The 14,399-nt window shown below is 41.3% G+C and overlaps 1 protein-coding gene across 16 annotated transcripts in view; it reads left to right on the top strand.

Moving 5' to 3' along the window:
* The first annotated feature begins 918 nt into the window (after window positions 1–918).
* The window catches only part of CACNA1D (calcium voltage-gated channel subunit alpha1 D), a 159,136-nt gene continuing 145,655 nt past the window's right edge, over window positions 919–14,399 (top strand). For all 16 annotated transcript variants that reach the window (XM_030283234.4, XM_030283233.4, XM_030283229.4 and 13 more), the window contains exons 1-3: window positions 919–1,310; window positions 3,367–3,685; window positions 6,092–6,197. In XM_030283234.4, the coding sequence (XP_030139094.1) occupies window positions 1,274–1,310; window positions 3,367–3,685; window positions 6,092–6,197 (462 nt within the window). In that variant the 5' untranslated portion in view covers window positions 919–1,273. The remainder of the gene's footprint in view (window positions 1,311–3,366; window positions 3,686–6,091; window positions 6,198–14,399) is intronic.

Raw genomic sequence — 14,399 nt, 5'->3', positions numbered from 1 at the left:
CATGAATACAAAAGTGGCAGAGGAAAGATGTAGTAGAAATAGTTTAATGGAAAAGTTTTCTTAACACTTTTTGTCAAAGATAAGGGTTCACACCCACCGCGTTTGACTGTGGCTTGAAATACTCTTTAAAAATATGGGGAAACGTTCATTGCAGAGAAAACAAACTGTGATTTTGAAGCATCAGGATCTGTTTCAAATTTGAATTTATGTCTATAATTTTTACCGGACTTAATCACTTTTTGTTGTGATTGAAGCACTGCCTTGCCGTAAGGGAAGGTGGTTGTCCCGAGTTTGCTCCTTTGTGGTAGCAGCACACTGTCCCGCCAGGCATGTGTATCAGTGTACGATAGCTTCACCACCAATGAGACAAAACCTTAATGAATGTTTGAGGATTCTACAGTGCAAGGTAACGCCAAAATTATTTTTTTTTCCAAGTCAATTTATTTACTTGGATAAACTTTGACGATCCTATGTTAGCTTGAAGTCAGAATGACAGCATTTCAACAGGTCAGCGGCGAGCTCGGCGCTGGGATAGCTCGGGAGTTTTCCTGGGGGTGAGGGCAGGGACGGAGCGGCCGGAGAGCCTTGAGCCGCCGAGAGCGGGGACACGGTGCCCGGAGCGCGGGGAGAGGGAGAGCCGGCGGGCCGAGCTCGGTGCGACAGCCGGCCCCGGGCGGGTCTCGGGGCTCGGGCCGCAGCAGCGCGGCGGTGACGGGGTTAAGGCGGCGGCGGGCGCGGGTCTGCGCGCGGTGCCGGAGCTCCGGGCGATCGGAGCGGCCCCGCGCCCCCGCCCGGCCGCAGCAGCAGGTGTCGGTGGCGGCGGCGGCAGCAGCAGCGAGGGAGTTAAAGCCCGCGGCGGCGGGAGGAGGGGGACTGCGAGCGGGCGGCGGCGGGAGGAGGGGGCCGAGGCGGAGCGGGCGGCGGCGGGAGGAGGGGGACCGGGGAGCAGGCAGCAGCGGCAGGAGGGGACCGGGGAGCCGGCGGCGGCGGCAGCAGCCGGGTTGCTAGGGATGGAGAGATCCCGTGTCACCCGGATGTGAGTGTCATGTTGGCCCAAACTCTGAGGGATTTGGCAGCGGCGAAGCAGCAGCGGCAGGAGGAGGAGGAGCAGCAGCAGCCCCTCGCACGTCTCTAGTCACTACCATGGGGGTCGGGTAGCGGGTAGCGCAGGGGCAGCGCGCACCTGGCTCGGGGTGGGGTTGGGGGGCGTCTCTGCCCTTTTTTTTGTTTTTTTTTTTCATTTTCCTCTCACACGCTGGAGAAAGTGAGAAAAATGCACCAGCAGCCGCAGCCCGAGCAGCACCCTGAAGGTAAGAGCCGGGGCGCCCACCAAGGGCAGCGGCGTGCTTGGGGGTGAGGGAAGGGTGGGGGCGGGGGAGGATTTATGAAGGATTTGGGAGTCGGGGATTGGGGGGATTAGGGAAGTGGTTGAGGATGGGGTCGGTTTGGGATGGGAAAGGAATGAGCGGCTGCGTTCGAGGAGGGACCGCGAAGGGCAGGGGACGAGGCGAAGGCGGACGAGGTGCTGCCTTCGGCGTGTGACCAACGTGCGAGTGGATTTATGCGCGTCTGTCCCTTGTCCTGGGGCCATTAATATCAGCTGCGGGAGGACGCGGCTGGGGCAGCGTTTGCCTCCTGCGTGTGTAACTGGGGCTGAACGTGCCCGGAGTTGCGGCTCCCGGGGCTGCCGAGGGCAGAGCGGCGGGCGCGGTGCGCTCGGCCCCTGCCCGGCGGGGCGCACGGGGGCGAGACGCGGGGCTCCGCGCCGCTAATCCGCTCCGCCGACGGGCTCCGGCGCTGCCACAGCCCCCGCTGTTGTTTATAGATGATTCCTCCCTCCTCTATCAGCAGCAAGTTTGTGTTGCCCCCGAGGAACGCAGTCACCCGGGCTTTGTTTCCCTTTCAAGCATCCATTTAAAAAGACGATGGCTATATAGATAGATGAGTAGGTGGGTGGTTTATTTGCGCCGAGCCACGTTTCATAGCATCCCGAAGGGCAGGCGGAAGGCGGGGGAGATGGCTGTGCCATTGCATTTATATCTGGGGGAGAAAAAAAAAAAAAAAAAAGAGGGGGCGGGAGGGGAAGCAGGGATGCTTTGGGAAAATGTTGGAGGTGGATGTGCCACCTTTGCCCCCGCGGCGGCTCTGCCCCCCGTGTCACCCAGCTGTTGATGCGCCGCCGCTGGCCAGCGCTCGCCGCGCCGGTGCTGCTCGCCGCGGCAGCTCCGTGGGGGCCCCGCCGTGACCCCCCCACTCCCCGCCGCCATCCCGGGGAGCCATCTTAGGGCTCCCGCGCCCCCGGAGCGGGGGCCGGCCCCGGCCTCGCCCGGTCCACGCGCGTTCGCGGCGCTCCCGTGGTCTGTGCCCCCCGGCTGGAGCAGAAGGGCAGTGCTTTCCCTGCCTCTCCGCTGCTTCACGGGGAGCGATTTTTTTCCTCCCCTGCCTGGGTAGATCTGTTTCACAGTCATCTCCAGCCCGAATTCCCAGCACGTATATTGTGCCGTTCCTCCATTTTTTTCCCCACCCAGGCGTCAAGTTTTGAATCGCACTCAGGAGCCTCTCCTTCCTACAGGTGCATGTAGGAGTAGACTGTTGCGCTAGTCAAAGAGCTCGCGAGGAAGGATCCTTGCGAGGAGGTGGTGTTTTGCCTCTTTGCTGTCATCTGCATAAAGAGCACTCGATTATTATTTGGAAGGTGCAGTTTATTTTTTAAATTCTCATGAAGAAGCAAAACCAAACACCATCCTTTTCCAGAACCAGAGCTTATCCTTTTACAGTGGGTTCGTGGTTGCGATTCCTTGTGCACAAGACAGCAGCGCTTTATGAACGTGTTTATCACAGACAGTGCTGGATCTTCACTTGTGGGAGGCATCCACGCATTTTTCTTTGAGAATGCAAAGCAGGGCAAGATTTAACTTGCTTACAGAACTTCCCCCTCTACCTTGTTGCTTATTCTTAATTGAACAATGTGTAAGAATTTGTTACGACTATTCTTTTGACCAAAATAAATGTGGAGAGTAGTAAATGCAAAGGTGCTACGGCAAACTTGATCTTGAAGGGTAGGTATGGTTTAGTGAATAAACACGACATATTCCATCCAGTTAGAAAAAGACATTGTAAGTGGAAGAATCAAAATGAAAGTGCTTGTGTCTCAATATTTACATCAATCTTAAAGTTGTAAAATTGATTCCTGAGCACATTTTCTACTGTTCAGTTGCATATACCACAGCACAGGTGTATGCATATGTACCTGTGTAGGTATTGGGAACATCCCACTGCCAGGAGGTCTTAGATCAATCTTTTTGGATTGGACCCATTTCAGTATAAAGCAATTGTAACCAAGTACTTTTTTCTTTTGTTCCACAGAGGTGAACTATGCAAGTAGCACCAGGATTCCTCTCCCTGGTGACGGACCAGCTATTCAGTCAAACAGTTCAGCACCATCCAAGCAAACTGTTCTATCTTGGCAAGCTGCAATCGATGCTGCTAGACAAGCAAAGGCTGCCCAAAACATGAGTACCACCACAGCCCAGCCTGTAGGATCTCTGTCCCAAAGAAAACGCCAGCAATATGCCAAGAGCAAAAAACAGGGTAATACGTCCAATAGTCGGCCACCCCGTGCCCTTTTCTGTTTATCCCTCAACAATCCAATACGAAGAGCCTGCATTAGTCTAGTAGAATGGAAGTATCCTTTTTTGTGGTTTGCTTTATAAATGATTTTTAACATTTTCTTATAATATAAAGGGGATTGTTTTACAGGATCTCTTAGAACATCACAACTTACATGTTACATCACTTGTATGTGTGGGTAACTGTCATTAATGTCAATGGGAGTTAATTTGGCTTCAGTTGCTGTTAAAGATAGTCTCTTGTGTCATGTTGACACAGAATATCATTTACTGAAGTAGGTAGCTCAAAGTCAGAGGCGAACTCATAGCTGTTCCTTTTTTCTGGGAGAAGTTGGGGGAGCATTTTCAAGCTAACATCACATTCCAGCAAATCTCTGCATTGCATTTTTTGCCTTTCTGAATAAGGAAGAATGGATGAGAATGTATTTAGCCATCCAGTGTTAGGGAGATGGCCAAATATGTCAAACCTGTATCTTCCATATTGCAATTTGGGGTACTGCCATTAGGGTAAATGAGTCAGATGTAGAAATCTTTTTAAAAAGATTGTTTTCCTGGTACTAAAAGCAGGGAAGATTTTTACTTAAGCCAAGGAAATGTTCTAAGTACGCACAAGTGTCTGAAATATAATCTTCTGAGCTTGTACAACTTATGTTTACCACCAAACGTATTTGGAAGTATGTACATCTAGATGGGAGATGAGAGATGCTGCCTTGTGCACATGATGACCTGTGTGATAGGAAGAATGGCTTTTCCTTTATTTCACTGGTTATGATGTGGTAATATGTGCATTTCTCTGGCAGAACGGATAGCGTGTTGGTTTGGTATTTTATTTAATTACCAAGTAAAGCTTTGAAATAGAAAATAGTTTTGCTGGGGTACAAGGAGAAAAATGTTAGCCTATTAGCCATGGCAACATCCCTGTAATGGGAAACAGCTGTTCAAGACAGTAGATTACTGAAGTAAAACTCAATTTGTTACTATAAACAGAACAGCCAACCTGGCAATAAGAGCTGTTACTCATTTATAGGGTTGCTGTTTCTCAGTTCTTTGTACAAAATTCAATTGCAAATTAAAGATAGTGAAATGGCTTCTTCTTTCATTTAAACTGGTAGAAGTCCAACTAATTTCAGTAAATTGGCCTCTCCTTGGCTAAGGTCAGGTAAATGAAATTACTATGGATTTGGAGTGGAATAACTCAGCGAGAATTTGTCCCAGCAGCACCACATCATAAAACAAGATGGTCAGTCTTGTGATGGTATCAATTGCTCACTCCAGTCTGGAAAATGCTGTTGTAACTTTATTTTGTATACAATGTAGTAGCTGTTCATGTTGATCTGCTTTGTAGACATAAAAGTTGCCCTCCAGATGACAAACTTTTAATAGGCTGGCAAACAAAATTTAACACATCCTATAGGTCATAAGGACTTTGCAGGACTTTTTTTTTAACCCCCACAGGGAACTTTTTAAAATGGCAAAAATATGCTTTTGAATCTAATTAGTACTCTTACCCCAGTCTTTTATTGGACTTCTATGGAAACATATCCAGAAGTTGTGCATCAAAGGATGCCAAAAGTTGTAGTTGCAGTCCAAGTACTCATTTTCCAGACTTCCAGATAGGTTCATCTTGTTTCCATGTTTCTGGTCATTGAGAATGGTAAAATACCTCATGAAAAAGGAAAATCAATGACAAACTGAAGGATGAACTTCATACACGTGAATTGTAAGAAAAGGAAGACATTTTTTTCTGGAAGACAGAAGATATCTCCTGGTTCCCACTGCTGTTGTCCAGCCCTAGCATAGGAAGCAGAGCTGCAGTCCATGCTGTTGTCAGGGTGGAAGTCTGTAGTCTCTCTTTCTGTGGCTGCCAAGCCTGCCACGATATTCTATTTTCTGCTCAACTCGCCTAAACTTTCATCTGTCTTGGCCAAGGCCAGGATTCAGGAATACAACTCTCAGAGGCATGGAGTGGCTCAGAACTTTCCTGTGTTCATTGCACAGCTTTCTAGCTCTCCTGTAAGAGAACAGTTGTGGTTTTCTGGCAATCTTTCTCATATCCTACTGTATTTCCAATGGTTTTCCTCCTTTGGTATATTTGAGACCTTTATATGAGGACAGAAGAGCTCCATGATTATTCCTTGGCCATTATGATGACCTGCATGTTGATTTAAGAGTAGATAATTATATTCATCTTTGGAATTTAATGTAAAGTGCTCTGTGACAGCATGAGTAATAGTTTTCACTCTTTTCAAAAGGAAGAGGACTTTGAAGGATCATTGTGATGGAAAATAATATGGTATATATAGTGCTATAACTAAAGGTGATGGAGTGTTTGTCAGAGGTATCAGTCAAAAGATTGCCTTAAAGCAAAGACTTGTTTTACCGTAGTTGATGATGAAAGGAGAGCCAGACTTAAAAGTTTGCAGATACTTATAAGTCATGAGTTCCTTAACAAGATTTTCCAGACCATTTGACATATTTATACTACTGTCTATTTTTGCCAATTGTGTGGCCTTAGCTGTTTACATCCCATTCCCAGAAGATGATTCTAATTCAACTAATCATAATTTGGTAAGTACTATTGAATTTTTATTTTGTGTTTGTTTGCTGTGCTTTTAACATGATAAACTGCTAGTATGAGACTGCACCAAATATAGGTAATTTCTGTGAAGGAATTGGTATATAATAATATAAAAAAATGTATATGGAATTGCTTTGTTGTTTTTTTTTCCCCCCTCCAGTATTAAGTGTTACTTTGTCATGTGTTCAAAATGAGGTTTTTTATCAGTAAAATTCTTTAGAGAGAAATGTGCATTAATATGCTGTGTGTGTCCATATATTTGTGTGGAATAAAATTTTAATTTGTTTCTATTGCTTATATTGATTAGATATATTTAGTAGCTGTTACTGTTTCTGACACTTGTTTCAGACTTGAAGGTTTACTGCCTTTTCTAGTGTACTTGTCTCCTCTGTTTGCAGTTTTTAATGGTGTTATTTGGCTGTTTATTTTATTGGGTATTTTAATTTTTAATGAGAGGATGGTGGGAAATTTTTGCATTAATAATTTTAAAGTGATAGGAATATCAATGTGAATTTTCAAAGCGGTCATTGCTGGTATAAATGATCTTTCAAAAAAGGGATGATATTGCAGTAAGTGATGTCTAGAGATGTATTTCTTTGGTTGAAAATAGTATACTAGGGTTGTACTTGAAAAGATAACATGGAAACTAATTTTTAAAAATTCTCTAAAACTTACAAAAGCTGTCACTCAAGGGTAATATTGAATTACATTGCAATGATTTTGTTGTTTATGTTAAACTATCTTGAAATAGTGGTCTTGTGTACTCATAATCTGCATATGACTCTTTGGATGGGAAAGGAAGCTCATGAAATAAATAATTGGGTACCAAGAAGTAGATAATTTTGTATTAATTTACCTGGAAAACTAGGGTTGATATGAGGTCTTCTATTTTATGAACATGTTTGTGTAATTTGTGATGTGTATATATTTATTTTTCTAAAAGTAATTATTTTGTCCAGATGACTTTTTTACTTAATTGCCATTTAAAAAAAATATGGACAATAAAAATTGCTGATGAAAGGTAGAATAATTCAGACCAGTGTAAAGAAAGAGTTATGCAGATGTGTATCCAGCCAACCAATGGGCTTTCTTTTTTTCCCCTGAGAAATTGAGGGCACAAATATCCATAGCTGTCAGTCCACCCTGAGATCTGCTAATAACTAATTTCAGAAAGCATTACATGAAAAGGGTAAGGTAGTTACTTGTGTCAGAGGCTAATCATTTTGAAAAATGTTTCTGGCATTAGTTTTGTTAGGTTACTGTCTGGTGTTTCTGACCCAATTTCAATTCTACAATGTGCTAATGTTTAGAAAGACAACAGACATTTTCCTCCCTGATGATTTATCTTTTTTTATTTGATGTGGTCAGGCTAGTCTAAGGAATAATAATAGGTGTGTTTTTTTTGTCTTTTAGTAAGAAATTCTTAAACCTTATCTATTTTAAGTAGAAGGGCTCTTGAACCCCTCCAATTATATGTATATAAAGTTTACTTGGCCATTAAGTGATCTCAAATTCTCATTTCAATTTGCATCCTGTTTATCCTGAAGTTGAGTCAGTCCACTAAGTTTGCTTAAAGAACAGAATTTATAAAGGTGATGTACTTTGAGCTGCTGGGACAGATTTAAACTCAATAAGAGAGCTCACAGACATATCTTGTATGTTCAATCTAATAAAATAAATAGTCCTGGAATGAGCAGCATTGGCTTTTCCTATGACTGGGGTTTCTCCCCTTCCTAGTGGAACAGTGGACTATAGAAAACTGATGGTGCAAGAATGGTTCAGCTGTGTGTTTCTATGTTGGTCACTTGTCTTTGATTTGCAAGGTGTGATTACTGATGTTTTTGTGACAGAGCCAGCAGCATGCTAGGTGATATTTATGATAATTTAGGGAAGCAAGAAAATGTTTTTTAAGTATATTGGTGACTGAATTAAGCAGATGGTAATAATAAGCAATGATGTTGTAGAAATAAGAGTCTCTTTTATTTTTTTTTTTTTTTGGTATGTCTTTTTGTGTTCTGAATGCACAAGTTCTGTTTTGTGTTTGGCCTTTTTGCCTGTCTCTGGGGTCAAGGATGCACTACAGTTACTTCCTTGCTCAGTGGATTCATGGTCATACTTACCCTCTGTCAGGAAAGAGGTGTGAGTAGTGAGTGATACAAAATAATGCAGTTAAAGCAGAAGTCAGAATCAAATTCAGACTGGGCTGTGCTTGACCACTTGCCAAGTGTTACAGTTCTGTGTTCTATGGGAAATTTTGTGTAATCCTTTGTCTAAAACACCTTGATGTGTCTTTGTGTGCCAGGAGAGGCAGGAGGAAGGGATCCTCTTTTCTGTATTTTAACGGGAGTAGTTCTCTCATGGCTGTGTGTATTGCATGGACTGCAGTACAGAGTGATGAACTTAAACCAGAATTCTACTTCATTAATAATTAGTCCCTAATATTGAATGTTCTTCTCCAAGTAGATGAGTGAAACTACTATGGAACTGAGAAGCTTTCTGTTAAAGCAGAGCAGGAGCAATGTACTTTGGGATGAAATCCTGCTTTGTATTTTAAGATAGTTTCTTTCATCTGCCTTAAGAAGTTTAAGGTGATCTGAACCTTCCATGCTTGATTGAGCTCTTCTTTTTGAAAGTGTTTCTTGTCTGAGCTTGATAAGAAGCAGTTTCTAGCAGAAAGGGCTTCCTGTATATATATTTTATTTCTATTTCTGGCTTTTCCCTTTTTTCCTCACCTGCGGTCAGTTGTTTCCCTTCATGTCTCTTGCCTTTAACTTCCCACTCATTTCTTTCTTGTTATCTTTTGCCTCTACCCTCTGGCTTCCCTCTGTGTTTTCACTTCTGTTTGTCCTCTTGTTCAGCATGCTTTTCTCTATCTCCTTCTCCCACCTCAATTTGTCTTCCTGGTGTCCCATGTTCTGTTCTGTGCTTTGCCTCCTGCTGCCTTTCTTATTGCCCAACTTGCACTGGGCTTCTTTCTTTATCATGTGCAGGCAGATCAGCACAATACAATGGATTTTGGCCATGGTCAAGACATTACTGGTTATTCTTTTTCTTTCCCATTTAATAAGTAAATATGAACAACCAGAAGGCATCCATCCATCCAGAGCTGCTGAAAATGACACCCCTGAAGTTTGAGTTGAATCTTTGGTTGCACTGCATCTCTTGTGACTAGACCCCCACTGTTTGTGTGGTGACACTGTTCTACTTGAGAAGAGATAGACAGCAGAGTCAGGGGTGGGAGACCCAGCTGTGTAAATTACAGCAAATTGGCAAAGTCCCGCGAGTAAAGAACTTGCCTGTAGTGCGCAGAGGGCCCCTAATGTTCATTAAAGTCTCTGTACCCCTGATCCAGGATTCTCCAGCCTTGTCTGAATGCCAGTGTCTGTGGGGAGCCCTCTGAGTGAGGCTCAGTGCTCAAGGCTGTGCTGGCAGAGCAGGGCATGGCTGAAGGTCCTGGATGCTTCTTCTCCATCCCAGGGGCTGCGACTGGGAGAGCCGTAGTGGGGGACACTGCTAGAGAAAGGAAATGTTTGTGTCCTACTTTCAGGAGAAGATTTCCTCTCTAAGTAGCTTTCCATGGCTCTTTGAGTCCCTTCAGCAGGAGGAAAGCCAGTGTTGTGCCTCCAATCTAGGGCACAGCAGGAGAGTACCCTGAGAAGAACCGGCTGAACTCTTGACTTGGAGGTGTCAGGCTTCCTGCCCTTATCTCATTAGCAACTGATGACTCATTCACTTCTGGGGCCGCATGACTAATTAATCCATCCATTGAAAGGGTTGTTGGTTTTTACCTCACACCCAGTCGTCCTTTATAAGAAGATTATCTGAAAATATTGTTGTAAAATTCTATAAATTTTAATCTCATTTAGTCAATAATTCTAAAGATTTTTTGTTTAATTGCTAAGTGTTCAGTGTTGTATCTTAGAAGGATTTCTGTGTTTATCTACTGTCTTTGCCATGTTTACTTTTTCAGCTCAAGGGTCTTTAAGGCCTGGCTCTCTTTCCACTCACTTAGAATAATTTTCCAATCTAAATAACTTTTTGATATTGTGTTTCTGATATTTTTCTATCTTTGGATTCTTAGCTAATGCACTCTCCTAATGTCCCTGTTAGCTGGCATAAAAGTCACCCAAGTAAACTTGTGAGGAAAGATGCAAGATAATTTGGACTTTACTGAAAAGAATTCACTTTGCTTGGGAAAACATGGTGGAGACATTATAATGACTTATGTCTACTTAGCAAAGCTACCCATACTAAAGATACCAGATTAATTTGTTGTAAGAGAAAATATCATTAAGTTTAATTTGAAAAAGATTAGGAGGGGCCTGTGAGAAAGTCATTGACTCAATTTTGGAAAAAAAAAAAAAAATCCCCACACATTAAAATTAGGAGATTTGGGTCAGTTTTTTTTATCTATATGCAAATGCTCTGAGGGATAGTTCTGATAATGTTTTTTTTTTGCTATTTTTCATGTACATTGATACCCTGGCATGCATTTTCTTGTTCAAAACCCCATGAAATAACTATTTAACTAAAAGAACAACACGTCTTATCTTTCTGAAAATTAATAATAAAGTTATTTCATGGCTATTAGATGAAAGAAAGTGCATCAGTAACCTTTGCACATTTGCAAGAATGTCTTAATAGTTGACATTTCTGCAAGGGGATTATTAAAAATATTGTAATTTAGTTCTCATTCCTATCTCCCTATTTCAATTTTTTGTTTAATATTACGGTCAGTCCAAAACTTCAGTACTATGCATTAACTAATTATTATGGATTACTTTGTTTTTTTCAATGCAGATTTTGAATTTAGGATTTTTTTTTCCCTTTGTGTTGTAATGCACACTTCTGCAAAACAGATGAAAATTCTGAGTTAGTGTTTTAGTCCCACTTGAGCCTGCAGTAAGTTCTTACCCCAGTAATATGACACAGTTCTTGAATTTTTCTGGTGAATGTAATTGCATGTGTCAAGTCCCTCTCTAGCTGTAAGTGAAACGGAAATTTTATTTCATTCTGGTGTAGGAAGAGGGACATTCCCAAAGAAAAGCTGTCACCAGGATGAGTGGCAATTTCCAACTGGCAGAAAGGTCTTTTGTGTTTGTAGAGGTGTGGGAATAACACAGTCAGGTCCTTGTTCCTCTTTAATTTGTTTTGTGTGTCCCAGTACAACTTAATCTGTGCTGAAGTAGCTGGATTCTAAAATGTCTGTTTGGAATATAAGGGTATGTGAAGAGCTGCATTTTGCATTTTGGTGTTACAGATTTCAGATAATGACGCTTCAACTTTTTTTTTTTTAATGCAAGAGAGAGCTCTTTGGTTGTCCAGACTAGAAGGTCTTACAAAAAGATGTACTTAATCATTCCTATTTGAAAGAAAATGTTTTTTCCATGTTCAAAGTTGCAAGCTTGTTCCTGTGGGGAATTCCTACTAAGGGCTTGTCTCTTCTTAAAGAGGTTTGCTGGTAGTGCACTACTGGCAAACTGCCTGGGGAGAGAGCACACACCAGAAAGAGTTCTTTTTCTATTATAGCCTAAAGTCAGTCCCCCAAACAGAATAGTGCTGCACTGGCAGAGAAAAATGGGCTTTTTGGGATTTATTTATATAGAGAGCAGTGATTCCCCACTCTTTTACCCTTACTCCTTGGTTGATGAAGATATGCCTGTGAGATATTTAAGTATAGAGTGATTGTAATAAAAGTAAACCTGTTAATTTAAAAATATAGAACAATCATATTAGTTACTGTATCATTTGAGGGATCAGTGGGGAAAGTAGTTATATTTGGTATTAAAATAGCTGTAATTGAAATATAAATTGAGCATTTGAGTGGGAGAAGTTTGTACTTTATATGCAAACTGTTAGAATAGAGTAAAAGTAGACTTTGGAATACTCTGAAAAAACTCATGAAAAATCCTGGTGATAAAACTAGTTTACCGACTTTATGTAAGGCATGTCAATTACTTGTTTACTCCAATATTGAGTATGCAAGCCTAACAAAATACTGTTTTTATTCCTCAAAAATAGCTGCTATGCTAAAGGAAACCCTGAAAGCTGTTTCTGGAAGTTTTACTCAAAAACTGAACACTGTACAACTGAGAAGCTTTCCATGTTGCCATGTATTAATGCCACACCAAATGCAGATTGCCATAAATATTGGATTTTTTTTCTATAAACCCTCTTTTAAAACTCTAGGTTATGCAGAGTATAGCTGTTTACTTTCTTTTAAAAAGATGTTCAGATGTATATTAGGCTTTGAGAACAGTGTTTGTTTTTACCAAGGTTTGTGTGTGAGTGCTGTGTTGAAATACCAGAGTTGGGATCCATGGTTTTTGAAATTGCTGGTCAAGGATGGATTGCTTAATTTGAGCAGAACTGGAATCATTCTGTGTGCTTTTAGAAAACTGGTCCCTGGGTATTTCAAAAGATTCATGTAGCTGTTAAATCAACTGAAATGCTGTTTCTAATCTGGTGAGCTTTAATGACAAACTGTTTTTGGTCATGGTTAATTGAATGTGTGATTTGGTTTACCATTCATTTTGCAATAACTCAGATTTGTTTATCCTTCTGTCATGCACCAAAACCTTTATTTTGCAGGGCCATCTGTAAGAATAGGGCCACAAAGAAAGGCTAAATGAATATATAGTGATAGTGGGAGAATATTAATTAGGATGGAAGTGATTTTGTTTTTTTGGTCATTGTGTAATAATTTGTGATAGCATTTTCATTTAATGAATTACAAGTTGAATATCATTGTATATCCCCCCCCACAGCCTGCTTCAGAACAGATTGAGACTGAGTGTTGTTTCTGCTTGTATAAAATTCACTTGATAAAACCAATTAGCCGCTTACAATTTTTTGTGATTTTTTTTCACGGTTACTTTCATGAAGAAAATGGCTTTTAGAGTTCCACTGTTTTTTGAAGAATGCTTTTATTGAACAGTGTGGTATTTCTCAAAAACGTAGGTGCTTGACTTCAGCATTTGAAACAAAGTTTAAATAAGATTTTAAATGTATGCTTATAATTCTGTGAATTTCCATGAAGTCAGCATGCTGACCATCATACATAATTTGACTTTTCCATGTTTTTAAGGATTGATTAAACTTTGAAATGACAGGCAGATTTATTAGCATGGATTTGTTTAATTATGAATCAAGATTTTTTTTCCCCCTCCTTAAAAGGTGTTGTGCCAATACCTTTTTGGTTTAGATGCATGGCTAGAAGTTTGTGCTGTGTCTAAGTCTGTTGCTGTTACAATTTATTTCCCCCTGATCAATATTCAAGGGGCTAGAGAGCTGTTAACAGTTTGCAATCTTGTAGAATTCTACCTTTGGGTGATGCTGTTATTAAGGACATGAATCTTGCTATTTGTTAGTGTGGTAAATCACATAATACAAGCCATGGTCTGTGTGGATTGAAGGGTGAAGGGATCATGGTAGACAAAAAACATGCAGAAACGCAGAATTTAGTCTTCAGATTTATTTTTGTTGCAAATTTTTCCAGTAAATAAGATACATGAAATATTAGTTTGAGGGAAATAGTTCCGCCCAAATATTCACTTACCCTGTTGTTTTAGTTATCCTTTTCTCTTGTCATACAAACCAGGTGATATGTTGGATTTAATCACACCTGACAGCTTAGGTATGTTGTGCTGAGCTACCAGGCAGCATTTCAGTAAAATCTTGTGGGAGACCCAGTGGCACAAAGGAGCCCACAGAGCTGCTTGCATTTGTTCAGCACAAATGAAATCTCTTTATGGTATAACGACATGAGCATGAGAAGTGTTTGTTAATAAGGTTCAGTAGTTTGATAATTATACTTCCCTGGGTTGCTGACGGTGGCTGCAGAGTGCAGCAGCCTCCAGCGAGACAGCATCTTCTGCAGCTCAGCTAATCAGACAAATGCAGTCCTTCCAAGGAACTGGGTAGCAAATACCCCAAAGCTGTATTATGTTTATCAGACATTTTGTTAGTGCAGTTTTCACTCTGTTGGATTTATTATGATGCCATTACTGATTTTTTTCATGTATTCATCCAGAACCCATTAAAACACAGGCCAACGATGTGTGGCATTAACGTTATTCATCATGAAATGATATTTAAGTGATTATATGCTTATCTTCATCACAAGAATACTTAGTAGTTCTAAATTCAATTAACTTTCTCATAAAGTATTTCTTGCTATAGAAAAGGAAAAA

This window comes from Taeniopygia guttata, chromosome 12 (genome assembly GCF_048771995.1).
Source record: "Taeniopygia guttata chromosome 12, bTaeGut7.mat, whole genome shotgun sequence".
NCBI lineage: Eukaryota > Metazoa > Chordata > Aves > Passeriformes > Estrildidae > Taeniopygia > Taeniopygia guttata.
This window is presented reverse-complemented; position numbering and strand designations above follow the sequence as displayed.